Genomic DNA, 18,132 nt, shown 5'->3' with positions numbered 1-18,132 from the left:
GGGTCCCCTCCCCAGCCCTGGGAGGGCAGAGGGAGTTAGTGGTTAGAGCCGAGGGATCTGTGTCATCCATCGTGCTATGACTTTGGGACTGGGCCCGTCCCCGTTCGTGGCCTCAGTTTACCGATCTGTAAGGCCCCCACCCCGACCCCTCTCTGCAAGGGCGGTTATTTTGGGTTGGCAACTTGTAAAAAAAATACCCTCAGATGGAGGAGGAGGAGGAGGAATGGGGAGGGGAAGCAACAGACACACAATGAGTCCTCTGGAGGGAGGAATCGGCCCCGCAATGCCACTTGGGAGTCACTGGGGGGGGGGGGATAAATGCCCCACGGGTGTAAGTCAGCCTCCGTGGCTGGGACTCGGGCCAGACCCTCCACGGGTGTCAATGGGCCTCGCTCCCTGGCACTCAGTGGGGGCCCAGATCCCCCGGGTGGGGGGGAAGCCGGCTAGCGCGGGGGCTGAATTCACACCCGCTTGGGATCCGGCCCGCGGGCCGCCCCCGGCCCCTCGCGGCAATACGGGCGGGCAGCGCCGGGCGTGGGACGCGCCTCCTGGCCGGATCCTGCCCTGCCCCGCCAGCGCCGCGGCGCCCCCTAGCGGGCCGGATCCTGCCCTGCCCAGGCAGCGCCGCGGCGCCCCCTAGCGGGCCGGATCCTTCCCTGCCCAGGCAGCGCCGCGGCGCCCCCTAGCGGGCCGGATCCTGCCCTGCCCCGGCAGCGCCGCGGCGCCCCCCAGCGGGCCGGATCCTGCCCTGCCCCGGCAGCGCCGCGGCGCCCCCTAGCGGGCCGGATCCTGCCCTGCCCCGGCAGCGCCGCGGCGCCCCCTAGCGGGCCGGATCCTGCCCTGTCCCGGCAGCACCGCGGCGCCCCCTAGCGGGCCGGATCCTTCCCTGCCCCAGCAGCGCCGCGGCGCCCCCTAGCGGGCCGGATCCTGCCCTGCCCCGGCAGCACCGCGGCGCCCCCTAGCGGGCCGGATCCTGCCCTGCCCAGGCAGCGCCGCGGCGCCCCCTAGCGGGCCGGATCCTGCCCTGCTCCCGGCAGCACCGCGGCGCCCCCTAGCGGGCCGGATCCTGCCCTGCCCCGGCAGCACCGCGGCGCCCCCTAGCGGGCCGGATCCTGCCCTGTCCCGGCAGCGCCGCGGCGCCCCCTAGCGGGCCGGATCCTGCCCTGTCCCGGCAGCACCGCGGCGCCCCCTAGCGGGCCGGATCCTGCCCTGTCCCGGCAGCACCGCGGCGCCCCCTAGCGGGCCGGATCCTGCCCTGCCCAGGCAGCGCCGCGGCGCCCCCTAGCGGGCCGGATCCTGCCCTGCCCCGACAGCGCCGCGGCGCCCCCTAGCGGGCCGGATCCTGCCCTGCCCAGGCAGCGCCGCGGCGCCCCCTAGCGGTCCGGATCCTGCCCTGTCCCGGCAGCACCGCGGCGCCCCCTAGCGGGCCGGATCCTGCCCTGCCCCGGCAGCGCCGCGGCGCCCCCTAGCGGCCCGGATCCTGCCCTGCCCCGGCAGCGCCGCGGCGCCCCCTAGCGGGCCGGATCCTGCCCTGCCCCGGCAGCGCCGCGGCGCCCCCTAGCGGCCCGGATCCTGCCCTGTCCCGGCAGCGCCGCGGCGCCCCCTAGCGGGCCGGATCCTGCCCTGCCCCGGCAGCGCCGCGGCGCCCCCTAGCGGGCCGGATTCTTCCTTCCCCGGGGCTACGCAGCGGCGCCCGCGGGCCGGACCCTGCCCTGTCCCGGCGCCCGCGGGCCGGACCCGGCCCTGCTCCGGCAGCACCGCGGCGCCCCCTAGCGGACTCGCCGCGGCGCGGCTGCCGGCGCTGGTGCCACCAGAGGGCCCTGGTGCCGGCTCCGGGCAGGCTCCGGCTGCTGCCTTCGCTTGCTCCTTCCTCGGCGTCCCCCCCCCCCTTTGGCTCAGGATATCAGGGGGATGAGCTTCCTGGGTCAGGCGCCGAGCGCCCGCCGCCGCGTCCAGAGTGACCCCCCGAGCCGGCCCTGCGCCTCCTGCGACGCGGGGGGCTCCCCCCGGATCCCACCCCGGGCCCGACCGGCCCCGCTCCCAGCTGGAGCCTGCAGGTGAGAGAGGGGAAGAGTCGGTGCTTAAACATGGCTCCCTCTTGCCTCCCCCGCCCCCCAATTTTTGCCCCCCTCCCGGGCACCCTCCCCGAAGTTAACACCCCCCCCACTGCAAGAGAAACCACCGGAGAAACTAGCCAACAGCCCCAAGTTCACGAGCTGGGGGGCGCCAGCCACCGCCTGATGCATAACAGAAAAAGAGGGGGGTGGAAAAAACCCACCCCATGGCCGGGGTTGGGGGGGGGGGTGTTAACAGGGGTCGCCCTCGCTAAAAGTCCACGATCCGTTCCAAAAAACTTGGACGTACAGCGCAACCTCGGAAAGCGGGGAATCCCCCCCCCCCTTCCCTGCGGCTGACTTCTGTGGGTGCAAATTGGGGGGTGGGGGTTTTTGGGGTGGTGGCGGTTGTTTTCAAAGAGCCGGGACAATGCATTGTGGGGTTTTGTTGCTGTTCTTGTTGTCCCGGCTCTTTAAAAACAACAACAACGCATCGGTTCCTAGAGGTGTCAGCGACTTTAGTGCGGGAGGGAGGTATCCTTCGGGGTGACTTGGAGGGGGTGTGTGGGGAAGGGTCCCTTAGTTAACTTTTGAGGCCATTCGGGTATCATCCCGGCCTTGTGGCATTTAACTTGCTGAAGGGTAAATAGAGAGCAGGTTTAAAACAAGCCCAAGGCAGTTTCTCTTCACACGCCGCCAACCTGTGGAACTCCTCGCCAGGGGATATTAGGCCAACACAATAACAGGGCTAGATGGATTCATGGAAGTTCACTCTATCAGTGGCAATCCCGTGAGGATTCCCTGTTCTGTTCCCTCCCTCTGGGGCACCTGGCGTTGGCCACCGTGGGCAGACGGGAGGCCGGGCTCGATGGGCCTTTCGTGGCCGTTCGTGTGCTGATCCGGGCTGATGAGTGACCCCGATTTCAGTTCCCGGAGAATCTCTTGCCAGCCGGATTTAAAGGTGGTTTTCAAAACCCGGCTTCCCCAAGCTGGCGGGATCGGGTCTCGCTCTCCAAGCGTCTGCAAAACGACAGCCTGGTTCTCCGACGTAAGAACGGCCCGACGGGGTCAGACCAAAGGTCTATCCCGCCCAGTGTCCTGTCAGCCGACAGTGGCCAACGCCATGTGCCCCAGGGCGCGTGAACCGATCCGGAAATGATCAAGCGCTCTCATCTCCAGCCTCAGACAAAGTAGGGACACCGTTCCTTACCTGTCTAATCACCATCGACGGACTTAAGCACCATGAATGTATCTAGTTCTCTTTTAAACCCTGTTACAGTCCTAGCCTGCACAACCTCCTCCGGCGAGGAGTTCCACAGGTTGACTGTTCACTCTGTGAAAAAAAACTTCCTTTTGTTTGTTTTAAACCTGCTGCCTGTTCATTTCATTGGGTGACCCCTAGTCCTTATATTCTGGGAACAAGTCAAGAACTTTTCCTTCTTCACTTTTTCTACACCGTTCACAATTGTAGAGCCCTCTCTCCTATCCCCCCTCAGTCTCCTCTTTTCCAAGCTGAAAAGTCTCCGTCTTTTTAATCTTTCCTCCTATGGGACCCGTTCCAAACCCCTCTGCATTTTCTCTGAACCTTTTCTAAGGCCGGTGTATCTTTCAGGCGCCTCCGCCCCCCCGACTATTAGCGCGCGGTAGGAACGTGTCGTCGTGTGGATCTTCTCTTTGCACCGGCTTCGCCGGGGCATTTTACGCCACCAGCTGTGAAACTGGGCAAATCGCCGGCTGGGTCGCAGGTGTCTGTGGACCCTGGTGGAGCGCGGAGACGCGGTCGCCGGGCGGAACTTGGCTTGTCCAAAGTCTTTCCGCCCACGCTCCGTTGGCGTTCTGTTCTCGCCTGGGAATCGGTCTCGAAACTCCTGCGAGAGGTTAACGATTAACGACGGCAGAGGGGCGGAGCAACCTCCGGGTCAACAAAGGAGCCGCAATGGGCGGGGGAGGGGGTAAAGCGGCGGATTCACCCCGGCGGGAGGAAAACGAACGCAGTAGAGGACCTAGAAAGCGTGGCCGAGAGAGGATCGCTCTGTGTGCAGCGGCCGTCAAAAAAGCCAACCGAGCGTGAGGAATCCTTAAAAAAGGGATCGAGAATAAGACCGAGACGCGCTTATCACCCCTGTGTAAATCCAAGAGATGCCCACAGCTTGAATTCTGCGCGTAGCTGTGGGCGCCTCCCCTCCGAAAAGATCTCTTGGCCTTGGAAAAAGTTCAGAGAAGGGCCACAAAACTGCGGAGAGGTTTGGAAGGGGGAAGAGAGATGAAAAAGACGGGGACTTTTCAGCTTAGAAGCCATAGGAGAGAGGTCTGTAAAATCGGGACGGGTGCGGAGAGAGTGAATAAGTCATGCAAGGAAAGTAAGAAAGTAACTAAGTGATGTTTCCACCAGGGGTGTGAACAGGCGGCAGGTTTCAAACAAACCACTGGAAGTTTGGCTTCACCCGGCGCGCGGCCAACCTGTGGAACTCCTCGCCGGAGGGCGTGGTAAAGGCCAGGATTTTTAACAGGCCTTGCAGGGTCTCCCAAAGCCCCAAACACATAGACAGGATAGCTCTGCTCCATTCCCTGTCTGCATCGGGGGCATGGGCGACAGCAGCTCCCTCCCTGTGATGCTGGGGGGCGGAGCCTGGGCAGAAGGGGCGGAGCTTGGGGCAGGGCTAGAGGCTTGCCTCCCCCACCTTTAGCTTCCCCCTCCACTCGGGGGCTCACCCACCTTCGTTCTCCTTGCGGGACCGTTCCGATCACGACACGTGGGGTGTGCAGGCTGCTCCCAGGGCCAAGAGGTAAGGGTGGGGCAGAGATGCAGCCGGGGCGGGGGGAGGGGGAGGTAGGGGCGGGAAGAAGGCACCCTCCCCAGCAGGGATGGGAGCAAGACAGCCCACCCCCGGAGGCAGAACCAGGCCACGATCGTCCCTCTGATCTTTTCTCTCCACGGCCGGAATTTTTTTCCCACGTACACGCGGAATAAATTTTGTTCCTTGCGCCGTGGCAGAGACGAATGTGCACCACCAGGAGACCCACGGAACCCAGCTAGGGGCTGGGCCGCACTGGAATTTCCCCCTAGGAGCAGCCGCCCTCGTGTCCAAGCTGAGCTGGGGTGGGGGGGCGCTGTTTGTCATTGCAGATCCCGCCCCTCACCATGGAGCAGTACGTGCTGCTGGACCCGCGCCAGAGGGCCCTGTACCGGGATGTCATGCAGGAGAGCTACGAGACCCTGATGGCCCTTGGTAAACTGTGGTCCCGTTCTGGGGGCGGAGGGAGGGATCGTTCTGGCTCCCTGAAATTTCTGGGGGTTCCACCTCCTGCCCCGAAGCCTGGGGAGACGGGCGAGTGGGGACAGGACAGACACGCCCGAGGGCTACCTTGTAAACCACGTCACAGACCATGAAAAAAGTGTTTCCCTCTCCTCTCCGGCTGCCAGGCCGGCCCCGGGTTTGGGGGGCAGGATGTGTCTATCCCTTGAACGGCCGCTCGGGGGAGAGCATGGAAGTGAGGGCAGGCCGCTGGGGCTCCCTGTAGATTGTTTTTCCACCCTCCCCCCAAGTAGAATGAATTTTCTGCTGCGCACCAATGCGCGGTGCCCAGAACAAAATTTATTCTGCACGCGCAGGATCTGAGGCCAGAGGGAGAGGTGCCGAGGGGGGTCTGAGTGGGGCTGGGCGCTGGGGCAGGAGGGCTGGGGTGGGGCTGGGGTTTGAAGGGCGCAGGGCTGGGACAGAGGGTCGGAGGGCGGTGTGGGCTTTGAGGTGCAGGGGGGGGGCCCAAGGTGGCGAGAAGAGCAGCCCCGGGCGATCCCACCGCTGCCACCAATGTGGGAAGTGCTTCAGCCGGAGCTCCAACCTGCTCAAGCACCAGCGGGTGCACACGGGCGAGCGCCCCTACGCCTGCCCGCGCTGATCTTTCTCGTTTTGTCGCCTGAGCAGAATTCCCCATTTCCAAGCCTGACCTGCTCTCCCGGCTGGACCGAGGGGACGAGCCGACCGCCCTGGACCTCCACGTACCCCGGGGCGGCCGGGCAGGTGAGTGTCTCCTCCGGAAAGAGGAAGAGCGGGGACCCCGCAGGGCACCCTGCCCTGCCCGCTGCGAGCAGCCCCAACCCTGCCACCTCTCGCATGTTGGCGCAGTCTCCTGGCTGGGATGCAGAGGTGGAATCGGCCCCCTGCTTCGGGGTAGGTTTCTGGGGGGAGATGTGGGGCTGCCGGCCAGGGGATCTCCCTGCCAAGAAAGCGGAAGACCAGAAGTCCAAAGTGCCGGCAGAGCCTTTTCTCCCAGTGTCTCCGTTTCCCCCCCACCCCAGCCCATAATTATACCGATGGGGCACTGCCTTGGTCATACCTTGGTGGGGAAACTGAGGCCCCTCAGGGTCCCATGTGTGGCCTGCGAGACATTTTGTTGCCCGTTGCCCTCGCTCACGACTGCCAGATTCCACCAGTTTCCATTCTCATCTTTTATTCCTACCGGTTGAACCTCCCTAGTCCGGCACTCTCTGGTCCGGCGACCTCCGTGGTCCGGCATGATGTTAGTTCGCCGGCTGTCCACTGAGCATGGGTGTGGCCATGTTTCCTGCCGTCCCATAACGTTCGTTTAAAGACCCCGGCTCTTAGTGCTCTGTGCGGGGAAGGGTTGGTCATGTTAGACCATCTTGACCTCCGTGGTCCGGCGAATTCTCCAGTGCCGGATTAGAGAGGTTCCACCCGTATTATTGCAGCAACACCCACAGGCACAGGCCGCGAGGTGTGTGTTGACGATGCACGGCATTGTGGGAGCCGGGCGCTCCTCTGTGCGGGGAATGGTTGGTCATGCTAGACCATCCTGACCTCCGTGGTCCGGCGAATTCTCCAGTGCCGGACTAGAGAGGTTCCACCCGTATTATTGCAGCGACACCCACAGGCACAGGCCATGAGGTGTGTGTTGATGACGCACGGCATTCTGGGAGCCGGGCGCTCCTCTTTCGAAAGAGAGTGTCTAGATTACCAGCAACACAGAGAGCCGCTTTTTCGAAAGCGAGTCTAGTCGCGGTTTTTCAAAACAGCACCGTTGGCATGCAGTAGCACCTTTTTTTTTTTTTTTGAAAGAGCCGTTTGGAAAAAAAGGTGCTTTTCCTCGTGAACCGAGGTTTACCGCGATCGAAAAAACGGTCGCGTTCTTTCAATCGGCTTCCGAAAGACTAGCCGCAGGGGAAGTTTTTCCGAAAAAACTCTAGTCTAGCCACACTCTAAGAGTCTAAAAATCTCCCAACGGGCAAACAAGACCCCGGCTTCTCTTGCTCGGGCAGCTACGCCCGATCGGGGCAAACGTTTTCCGCCAACGCAGGGAATAACTCGTGTGTCTCTCTCCTTGCAGCCGACGGGAAGGAGGAGGAGAAAGCGCCACAAGCGAGCCCGGAGGAAAAAGCCGAGGGGGCCGAGCAGGCCCCCCGCAGCCCCAAAACGGCGGGGGAGAAGCCGCCGGCGGCCGGCGGGGAGAGTCCCAACACCTGCGCCGAGTGCGGCAAAAACTTCAGCCACAAGTCGGCGCTGGCCAAGCACCAGAAGATCCACACGGGCGAGAGGCCGCACGAGTGCCCGGACTGCGGCAAGGCCTTCATCCAGCGCTCGGACCTGACCATCCACCGGCGGGTGCACACCGGGGAGCGGCCCTACGCCTGCCCGGACTGTGGGCGCCGCTTCAGCGTCAGCTCCTCCCTGCTGACCCACCAGCGCACCCACGCGCCCGGCGGGGAGAAACCCAACCGTTGCCCGCAGTGCGGGAAGAGCTTCACCGACCCCAGCGCCCTGGCCCGGCACCAGAAGAGCCACCTGGGCGGGAAGCCGTACGAGTGCGGGGTGTGCGGCAAGGCCTTCGCCTGGAGCTCGCACCTGGAGCGGCACCAGCGCATCCACACTGGGGAGAAGCCCTTCCAGTGCGGGGAGTGCGGCCGGGCCTTCGCCTGGAGCTCGCACCTGGACCGCCACATGCGCACCCACGCCGCGGCGGCGGCGGAGGAGGAGGCGGCCGAGGAGGAGGAAGCCCCGCCCCCCCAGAGATGCGCCGACTGCGGGAAGCGCCTCAACCACCAGACGGACCCGCAGCGCTTCAAGCACAAGGGGACGCAGACCCAAGAGGGCGGCGGCGGTGGCGGGGAGGGGCCCGGCCCGGGTGAGGCGAGTAGCCCTGCGCGATCCCACCGCTGCCACCAATGCGGGAAGTGTTTCAGCCAGAGCTCCAACCTGCTCAAGCACCAGCGGGTCCACACCGGGGAGCGCCCGTACGCCTGCCCGGACTGCGGGCGCCGCTTCCGCTGGGGCTCGGCCCTGGCCAAGCACCGGCGCACCCACGCCCGGGTGACGCCCGCCCCGGCCCCCGAGGCTGGGGGCAAGCCGTATCCCTGCGGGTCCTGCGGGAAGAGCTTCGGCTGGGTGTCGCACCTGGAGCGGCACCGGCGCGTCCACACGGGCGAGAAGCCCTACCGGTGTGGGGAGTGCGGCCGGGCCTTCGCCGTCAGCTCTCACCTGGAGCGGCACCGGCGCATCCACACCGGGGAGCGGCCCTACCCCTGCGGGGACTGCGGGAAGAGTTTCGCCGTCAGCTCCACCCTGCTGGCCCACCGGCGCACCCACGCCGCCCGGGAGGGCCGGCCGCACCCGTGCCCCGACTGCGGCAAAGGCTTCACCGCCGCCGCCGCCCTGGAGCGGCACCGCCGGCTGCACCGGGGCGAGAAGCCCTACCAGTGCGGCGTCTGCGGCAAAGGCTTCGCCTGGAGCTCCCACTATGACCGGCACCGGCTCACCCACACCGGCGAGAAACCCTTCCCCTGCGCCCACTGCGGCAAGCGCTTCGGCCGCAGCTCCCACCGCAACCGGCACCAGCGGGCCCACGCCCCGGCCGGGACCGAGCCCCGCCACGCCTGCCCCGAGTGCGGCAAGACCTTCGGCCTGGGCGCCGCCCTGGCGGCCCACCGCAGACTCCACGCCGCCCGCCCTGCCAGCCCCCTCTCCCTGCTGCCGCCTGCCTGGTGGGAGGCCGAGGGGCGGCCCGGCCCGGCCCCGCCGCCGCCCGAAGAGCCCGGCCCCCGGTTCCCGGGCCCGGCCTGGCCTGGCAAGTCCCTTGCGGCTCCGGGGGCCTGGAGGCCGGGGGAAGGGGAAGCCGGGGCCGCGGACGGCTGGGCCCCGCCGCCTCCTCCCAGCTCCTAACGGGGCGAGAAGGGGAACCCCAGTTTTTGGGAAGGGCCAGAGACAGCTCCGGAGAGGGGGAGGCGGGCGGGGTCTTCCCTCAGCCGGGGGAGCCTCGGCCGCCTGGTAGCTGCGCCCCCCCAATGCCATAGAGCTGGGGGGGTCCCCCCGCCCCTCCTGTCCCTGGCAGGAATAAGCGATAGGTGGGAAGGGGGTGGAGGGGAGGGGCAGGAACTAGAAGTCCGGGGAGAGTTTGGAGATTGGGGTGGGTAGGAACCCGAGGGGGTAGCAAACATGGGGGGGTGGTAAGTAGAGTGGGGGGGGGGTCTGGGAAGCAGAAGGAGATGGCTGTGTATGGAAAGGTGTGTGGTGGGGGGGGTTACATCCTTTGGTACTTTTTCCACCTCGGCTCTGTTGAGGCCTGGGGGGATGGGGGGCAGAGGCTGGGGGGCAGAGAGGAACCGAGAGAGAGAGAGAGCATAGGGGAAGGGGCTCTGCCCCCGGAGTGGAGGCATGGCTTTGTGCGGGGGTTCACCGGTGGAACTCCCTGCTGCTGGAGAGAGGAGCGCCGCGGAGGACCTCGGGGGCTGGGAACCTGCCCAGTTCCAGGTGGATCACTGCCTGCTCATCCCACGGGGAACCGCTCGCTTGTGAGAGAGGCCTGGAAACGCCGGGGCGGGCCTAGGGGCTCCGAGGTCAAACCGCATTCGCTGTGGGGGGGTCCCGCCTACCTGTCCTTCCTCCACAGAGCCTCTGGGCAGCTCGTGCCGACGGCTCCCGCTAGGTTCTGCGTGGCCCACGCCAGCCCCACGGCGCTTCCGAAGGCCGGTCGAGGGTCCCGGCTGGAGACAGGCTGCGTGGGGGGCTAGGAAATCCAGGCCTGGTCTCAGCCGTGCCGGGAGAGGCTGGTCATGGGCTTTTCGGGGGAGCTGAAAAGCTGGTTGGTTGCAGGGGGCAGGTGGGGCGGGGGTGGGAGGGGGCGTTGGGCCGGGGGTCACCGCAAGGGGAGGGCTGGACTTTGGACGTCTTTGCTTTGGAGGGGAATAAAGTAGATGGTAGTCGAGCCAAACGCCTGGCTGTAGTCCTTCCTCGGAACGGGGGCGAGACGGATGGACGCGGGTCTGTCTGTGCTGCCTTGGGCAGGGGCGGTGGGGATAGTCTTGCCGTGTTTCCTCTGACAGGCCTCAGCGTGCCTCAGTTTCCCCGAGGGGGCGCTGGATCCCCTCGCATTGGGCGGTGGGAATTGTCTTGTCGTGTTTCCTCTGACAGGCCTCAGTTTCCCCGAGGGGGCTGCTGGATCCCATCGCTTTTTACAGAAGCAGGTGGCGGGGATGTTCTTGCCGTGTTTCCTTTGATAAGCCAAGGCGTGCCTCGGTTTCCCCGGGGAGGGTGCTGTAGTGCCGTGGCCAAAGGGGGTTAGCACTGCTCCTGAGGCATTGTAGGGAATGGGGGGGGGGACACACCCCACGCATCCATCTACCACCAAGGCCCCCACATCCCCCCCCCCTCCACTCCTGCACCCTCCCTCCCGTCCTGTCCTTCACCCTCCCACCTCGACCAGCTTCCAGGGCAGCCCGGTAGGGGGGTGGAGGACAAAGGGATGGAGATGGAGCAAGGACCAGCTGAGACACTGTAGAAGGGGGGGCCAGGGGTGTCGGCTCCTGAATCCCATAGGCACTTCGTGGACACGGTTCTCTTTTGTGCGACGGACCCCGGCCTTGGTTTTCTTGCACTAAATAGGAATCTTAGACTGGGAAGGGAACCTCGAGGGGTGGCCGGGTCCTGTCCCCTGCCGTCCCGGCAGGACCAAATACTGTCTAGACCATCCCTGCTAGACATTTATCCAACCTGCTCTTCAATATCTCCAGAGATGGGGATTCCACAACCTCCCTGGGCAATTTATTCCAGTGTTTGACCCCCCCTGACAGTTAGGAACTTTTTCCTAATGTCCAACCTAAACCTCCCTGGCTGCAGTTTAAGCCCATTGCTTCTTGTTCTATCCTCAGAGGCCGAGATGAACAAGTTTTCTCCCTTCTCCTTATGACACCCTTTTAGATACCTGAAAACGACTCTCATGTCCCCCCTCAGTCTGCTCCTTTCCAAACTAAACAAACCCAATTCCTTCGCCCTTCCCTCCTAGCTCCTGTTCTCTAGACCTTGCATCATTCTTGTTGCTCTTCTCTGGACCCTCTCCAATTTCTCCACATCCTTCTTGAAATGCGGTGCCCAGAACTGGACACAAGACTCCAACTGAGCGCAGAGCAGAGCGGAAGAATGACTTCTCGGCTGTGTCTAGACTGGCAAGTTTGCGGAAAAACTTGCCAGCTGTCTACACTGGCCGCTTGAATTTCCACAAGAGCACTGACGATCTCATGTAAGAAATCAGTGCTTCTTGCGGAAATACGATGCTGCTCCCGTTCGGGCAAAAGTCCTTTTGTGCAAAACTTTTGCACATAAGGGTCACTGTAGACAGCTCAGATTTGTTTTGCGCAAAAAAGCCCCGATCGCGAAAATGGCGATCGGAGCTTTTTTGCGCAAAACCGCGTCTAGATTGGCACAGACGCTTTTCCCCAAAAAGTGCTTTTGCGGAAAAGCGTCCTGCCAATCTAGCCGCTCTTTTCTGCAAATGCTTTAAACGGAAAACTTTTCCGTTAAAAGCATTTGCGGAAAATCATGCCAGTGTAGACGTACCCTTCGTGTCTTGCTCACAACACACCTGTTAATGCATCCTAGAATCAGGTTTACTTTTTTTGGCAACAGCATCACACTGCTGACTCCTATTCAGCTTGTGTTTCACTACAACCCCTAGATCTCTTTCTGCCGAACTCCTTCCTAGACAGTCGCTTCCCGTTCTGTGTGTGTGAAACTAATTGCTCCTTCCGAGAGACATCTGGGAGGTTATGTCCACACCCCTGAAATGTGGAGAAAAGGGAAGGTACCTTTGACAGCGCTCGGTTAGTTTTGTACTTTTCGCACCCCAAACCGTCATCGTCTGCTCGGCGACGCTGAAGTTGTTGAAACAAAAGTGTTGCAACGGGAGAAAAAAAATGGCATGTCGGAAAACGAAATCACGGCAGGACATGTAATTTTTTTTAAAGGGGTACTTTATTAAAAAAAAAATTGAGAAACACAGGTCCACACCATCCCTGGCCAACCTGCTCTTAAATATTTCCAGCAATGGAGACTCCACAACCTCCCCTTAAGCAAATTATTCCAGTGTTTAACCACCCAGACAGACAGGAATTCTTTCCTTATGTCCAACCTCAACTTTCCTTGCTGCAGTTTAAGCCCATTGCTTCTTGTCCTGTCTTCAGAGTTCCACAGAGAACAATTTTTCTCCCTCCTTGTGACACCCTTTTCGATACCTGAAAACGGCTCTCCTGTCCCCTCTCGGTCTGCTCCTTTCCAGACGAAACAAGCCCAGTTCCTTCAGTCGTCCCTCCTAGCTCCTGTTCTCTCGACCTTGCCTCGTTCTCGTTGCTCTTCTCCGGCCCCATTGCTCTTTGATGTAGGGGGACCTACCTTCACCCCAATAGAGGTTAACTCTGAAACATCACTGCTCTGGGGTACTCCCCCCTGTTGCTCTTGTTGTTTGGGGTACACCGGACTCTCCTATGGGGCTGGCGATATGGAGGGGCGGGGGATCTTTTGATGAAATCACACACCATGGGCTTGGCTCTAGCAAAGGTATGGGCACATCCACCTCCCCTCCATCTACACTGACCCTCAGACCTGTGTCCTCTCAGCTCCACCACCTGAAGGTGCCTTCCCTTGCTCCGGCTAACGGCCACCTACCCGGCCCTCCTTCCTGCGGCGCACCGTCAACCTGTGGAACTCCTCGCCAGAGGATGCGGTGAAGGCTAGACCTTTAACAGGGTTCAAAAAGGAGCTAGATAGATTCATGGGGGTTCGGTCCATGGTGTGTTCCCTCCCTCTGGGGCACCTGGAATTGGCCATTAAAATTTGTCCTTAATTACTTAGATCATGTCTACACCCGGACGTCGCCCAGGTTTAACTTAATTCGGTTGAAAAACCAGTTTAGACCCGGGCTACGTCAACTTGTCAACTTGTCAACTTGTGTCTAGGGATGTAAAATCCCATGTCAGTAGTTAACCGATTCAACGGGGCGGGGCTGTGTAAACCAAATTCAGCACGTCCACACTTCAAGCTGCACCGGTTGAACTAAATCGCTTGGAATTGTCTACTATAGGCCTCGTTTACATACAAAAATTAGGCCCGTTTTTCCATACTGATAGAATCAACGCAACGTCCACCCGTCCTCCCACCCCCGAGGTGGACGAGGTTACGTCAGGCTGCGTCTACACGATGTACTCTGGAGTAGACGCCGCATCTGATGACGGAAGTCGTTTTCTTCACCGTCTCCCCCTTCGATATTCGCCAGGTCAACGCTCCCTTCTCTCGGCCTACGTGCATAGACCTACGTTGGTTTGGTTTTTTCCACCCCCCTAACGGACTAACAAAGGTCAAAACCAAGGTACTTTTAGTGGAATAGCCACACCTGGAAGGAAGAGAAACAGCTAAAGGGAGCCGTAGCGATCGACCCACCGGCATTTGATTTATCACGCCTGCTTAGACATGCTCAATTGATCTTTGAGCAATCTCCCGACAACTCCACCAAGTAAGCACGTTCACTTCAGCTATTCTAGTCCCATAGCTATAGTTGTGTAGGTGAGATCGACAGGGTGGAGTGGTGTAGGCTGGGTAGCCTTTTCGCAAACCAATTTGTACGCCACGATGTTTCAGGAGGTCAAAGAAACACGCCTGGCTACGTCACGATGTTTTTAAGCTAGAGAACGGAGGTCAAAGGAACACGCCCGCCACTTGGAGGGGACGGTGTGGAGGTGTAGCTGTAGGGGCAGTTGAAATAGCTCGTCACGTGGGAAAGTCGTGGGCTGTTCATGGGCTCCGGGTTGACACTTTTAACTGAAAAGAGAGAACGGTCGCTCTCTGCCATGGGAGAGCCCACACAAATGTTCTGCAGAAGTCCCGGATTTATCTGAACCAGCCCTGAGCTAGATCTACAACAGTCCTGGTCACATTACCGAGACTCTGTTCCGATGAAAACCAGGCTGTATGTCGAACCAGGCCACGGTACCCTGGAGTCGGAAAGACTGATCAAACTACAGTCTAGTTTATTGGCCTCCAGTGGAAAGCACGTCACAAGTAAACCATGGTCTACCACGCAGGGGGGTCGTACCCCCCCGCCGCTCCCCAGTGACTAATTTCTAGCTCTTTAGAATTCAGGGATGGCGGATGCTCACGGGTTAATATACGGTGATCCTCCGAGATCAGTGGGGTGGGAGGCAACAAATAGGTGACGCTCACATGTTGAGGGGGTGCCGGGGCATAGCGTAAATGTGACACTCTGAGTGGGTGCGGTGGGATACTCTGTTTGCTAACGCTCCCCCCCCCTTAGGGGGCGCTATAGAAACCAATTCCCCTCCACGGTGCTGTGTAAATTCATTCCCATGGCACAGGGAATATGGTCCGACTGTCAGGCCGACTGTCATGTTTACACTGTTCCAATTCCGCTTGCATCCGACTGTCACAGTTACACTGTTCTCCCACCTCATTCGCCTCCCTGTGTCACATTTACATTGTTCCCCCCAGTCAGTTAGCATCCAAGTGTCATTATACTGTTCCACCCCCGCACTGGCCTCCCTGTGTCACATTTATACTGTTCCCCTGCCCCGTTAGCCTCCGTGTGTCACATTTATACGGTTCCCTCATGCCCCTGGCCTCCATGTGTCACATTTATACTGTTTCCCCACCCGGTTAGCCTCCCCGTGTCACATTTATACTGTTCCCTCATGCCCCGGGCCTCCCTGTGTCACATTTATACTGTTCCCTCATGCCCCTGGCCTCCCTGTGTCACATTTATACTGTTCCCTCATGCCCCTGGCCTCCCTGTGTCACATTTATACTGTTCCCCTACCCCGTTAGCCTCCCTGTGTCACATTTATACTGTTCCCCTACCCCGTTAGCCTCCCTGTGTCACGTTTATACTGTTCCCCTACCCCGTTAGCCTCCCTGTGTCACGTTTATACTGTTCCCCTACCCCGTTAGCCTCCCTGTGTCACATTTATACTGTTCCCCTACCCCTAGCCTCCCTGTGTCACATTTATACTGTTCCCCTACCCCGTTAGCCTCCCTGTGTCACATTTATACTGTTCCCCTACCCCGTTAGCCTCCCTGTGTCACATTTATACTGTTCCCCTACCCCGTTAGCCTCCCTGTCACATTTATACTGTTCCCCTACCCCGTTAGCCTCCCTGTGTCACATTTATACTGTTCCCCTACCCCTAGCCTCCCTGTGTCACATTTATACTGTTCCCCTACCCCGTTAGCCTCCCTGTGTCACATTTATACTGTTCCCCTACCCCGTTAGCCTCCCTGTGTCACATTTATACTGTTCCCCCGCCCCGTTAGCCTCCCTGTCACATTTATACTGTTCCCTCATGCCCCTGGCCTCCCTGTGTCACATTTATACTGTTCCCTCGCCCCGTTAGCCTCCCTGTGTCACATTTATACTGTTCCCCTACCCCTAGCCTCCCTGTGTCACATTTATACTCTTCCTCCACCCCGTTGGCCTCCCTGTGTCACATTTATACGGTTCCCTGACTCTATGTGTCTCACATGTACACCGTTCCCCTGCCCTGCCAAGCCTCACACGTACACAGTCCCTTTAGCCTCCGGGCACGGCATCATCCCGTCCCTCGCCTCCCCGCCAGCCGTCACGCTGACTCGGTTTCCCCCTCCCGGCTCCCTCCGCCCCGCCGCTCCGTCCGGGCGCCCCCTCCGGGCGCCTCCTCCCCGTGGCCGCTCTGGTGCTTGGCCAGGTTGGCCCGCCGGGCGAAGCCCTTCCCGCAGCGGGGGCACGTGTGCGGCTTCCCGCCCCGGCGGGGCTGGGGGGCGAGGCCGGGGTCGGGCCGCCGGGCCAGGTGGCCGCGCCGGTGCTTGGCGAGGTGGGAGCTCTGGCTGAAGGCCTCCCCGCACTCGGGGCAGGGGAAGGGCTTCTCGCCGGTGTGGACGCGCCGGTGGCGCTCCAGGTGGGAGGCCCAGGCGAAGCCCTTGCCGCAGTCGCCGCACTTGTAGCTCTTCTCGGCGGCGTGGCCCTGCCGGTGGGCCAGGAAGGCGGCCCCGTCCCCGAAGCGCTTGCCGCAGTCCCCGCACTTGTAGGGCCGGTCGGGGGAGTGGGTCTTGCGGTGCTGCAGCAGGTGGGCCTTCTGGGCGAAGCGCTCGCCGCAGCTGGGGCAGGGGAAGGGGCGCTCGCCGGTGTGGACGCGCCGGTGCCGGGCCAGGTGGGAGGCCCAGACGAAGCCCTTGCCGCAGTCGCCGCAGCGGTGGGCCCGCTCCCGCCGGTGAGCCCGCTGGTGCCGGGCCAGGGCCGGGCCGGCCCGGAAGCTCTTCCCGCAGTCGCCGCAGCGCAGCGGCTTCTTGCCCAGGTGGGTGCGCGCGTGGCGGGCCAGGTCCGAGCCCTGGCCGAAGCTCTTGCCGCAGTGCGGGCAGCGGTGCGGGCGCTCGCCGGTGTGGCCGCGTCGGTGCTTGGCGAGGTGGGCGCTCTGGCTGAAGGCCTCCCCGCACTCGGGGCAGGGGAAGGGCTTCTCGCCGGTGTGGACGCGCCGGTGGCGGGCCAGGTGGGAGGCCCAGACGAAGCCCTTCCCGCAGACGCCGCAGGTGTGGGGCTTGGCGGCCGCGTGGCCCTGCCCGTGGGCCGCCAGCTCCTCGGCCCGGGCGAAGCGCTTGCCGCAGTCCCCGCACTTGTGGGGCCGGTCGCTGGCATGGGTGCGCCGGTGCTGCAGCAGGTGGGAGCTCTGGCTGTAGCTCTCCCCGCACTCGGGGCAGCGGAAGGGGCGCTCGCCGGTGTGGACCCGCCGGTGCCGCGCCAGGTGGGAGGCCCAGCGGAAGCGCTTGCCGCAGTCCTGGCAGCCGAAGGGCGTGGCCCGCTCCGCCCCCGGCGGGCTGCCTTTCCGACAGGCCCCGCAGCGAGCCGGCGGCCTCGGGCCTCCGCCGAGCTGCGTGGCTTTGTCCCGCTTCTCCCCGGCCGGGGCGCTCCCCGGGCACGGCTCCTGCTCCTCCTCCTCCTCCTCTTCCTCCTCCTCGGCGTCCTCCTCCTCCTCCGCCCCACGGTGGCTCACCAGGCCGTCCGCTGCCGGGACAAAGGCAGAGAGCAGCTAAGCGTGAGTCCTGGGGCGTTGGGGAGTCCTGCCCCGGACCGGGATGTTGGGGGCACCCGGATTTCCCCAAAGAAGAGAGGAAGGGGAAGGGAGCAGCAGCCAGGCACAGCGGCCAAGGCCAGGGGCCCCCGAGGGAGGGAACCGAACGGGGAATCCTCAGGCGATCCCTCCCGTCGCCCGTTCCCAGCGCCTGACAAACAGAGGCAACCGGACACCATCCCTGCCCAGCCTGGCTCACAAGTGTTGACTTTAATGAATATATCGAGCTTTTTTTCCGAACTCTGGCCTTCCCCGCATCCTGTGGCGAGGAGTTCCGCAGGTCGGCTGTGCGCTGGGTTTGCCTGGCTTGTTCTAAACCCGCTGCCTACTAGTTCCCTAGTTCTTGTGTGATAGGAAGCAGTAAACCATTTTTCCTTAGTGGGCCTCACCCTCCCTGATTGAATTAACCTCGTTATCTCTAGCCTGATTCTGGCCTGCGGATTTATACCTGCCTCTGGAAACTTCCACTCCATGCATCTGACGAAGCGGGTCTTTGCCCACGAAAGCTCACGCTCCAATCCCTCTGTGAGTCTATAAGATGCCACAGGACTCCGTGTGGCTTTTCCTTAGTCACTTTCTCACCCCCGTCACCTTTTATAGCCCTCTCTCCTCTCCCCGCCTGAGTCTCCCTCTTTGCTCAGCTGAAAAGCCCCGGGTTTTTAAATCTCTCCGCATCGGACCGCCCTT

The 18,132-nt window shown here is 62.1% G+C and overlaps 2 protein-coding genes across 7 annotated transcripts in view; one reads left to right on the top strand and one right to left on the bottom strand.

The window, feature by feature from the left end:
• Positions 1–1,877: 1,877 nt before the first annotated feature.
• LOC149523125 (uncharacterized) lies at positions 1,878–13,675 on the top strand. 6 transcript variants are annotated; one of them, XM_089771289.1, is made up of 5 exons: positions 1,878–2,057; positions 4,447–4,541; positions 5,182–5,284; positions 5,981–6,076; positions 7,401–13,675. In XM_089771289.1, exons 3-5 carry the CDS (start codon positions 5,197–5,199, stop codon positions 9,227–9,229), a joined length of 2,013 nt encoding a protein of 670 aa, XP_089627415.1. In that variant the 5' UTR covers positions 1,878–2,057; positions 4,447–4,541; positions 5,182–5,196; the 3' UTR covers positions 9,230–13,675. The 6 variants fall into 6 exon arrangements, with proteins under 6 accessions (XP_089627415.1, XP_089627414.1, XP_089627417.1 ...); XM_089771290.1 differs by lacking the exon at positions 1,878–2,057 and adding an exon at positions 4,142–4,362; XM_089771288.1 differs by lacking the exon at positions 4,447–4,541 and having other exon boundaries at positions 1,879–2,057.
• LOC102447889 (uncharacterized) overlaps positions 12,320–18,132 on the bottom strand; it is a 19,420-nt gene continuing 13,607 nt past the window's right edge. The window contains exon 6 of the mRNA XM_089770530.1: positions 12,320–17,378. Coding sequence (XP_089626656.1) covers positions 15,964–17,378 — 1,415 coding nt within the window. The 3' untranslated portion in view covers positions 12,320–15,963. The remainder of the gene's footprint in view (positions 17,379–18,132) is intronic.

The sequence above is a fragment of the Pelodiscus sinensis genome, chromosome 19, assembly GCF_052426305.1.
Source record: "Pelodiscus sinensis isolate ZL-2025 chromosome 19, ASM5242630v1, whole genome shotgun sequence".
Classification (NCBI taxonomy): Eukaryota; Metazoa; Chordata; order Testudines; family Trionychidae; genus Pelodiscus; species Pelodiscus sinensis.
Note: the sequence above shows the minus strand (reverse complement) of the source record. Positions and strands in the feature narration are given on the sequence as shown.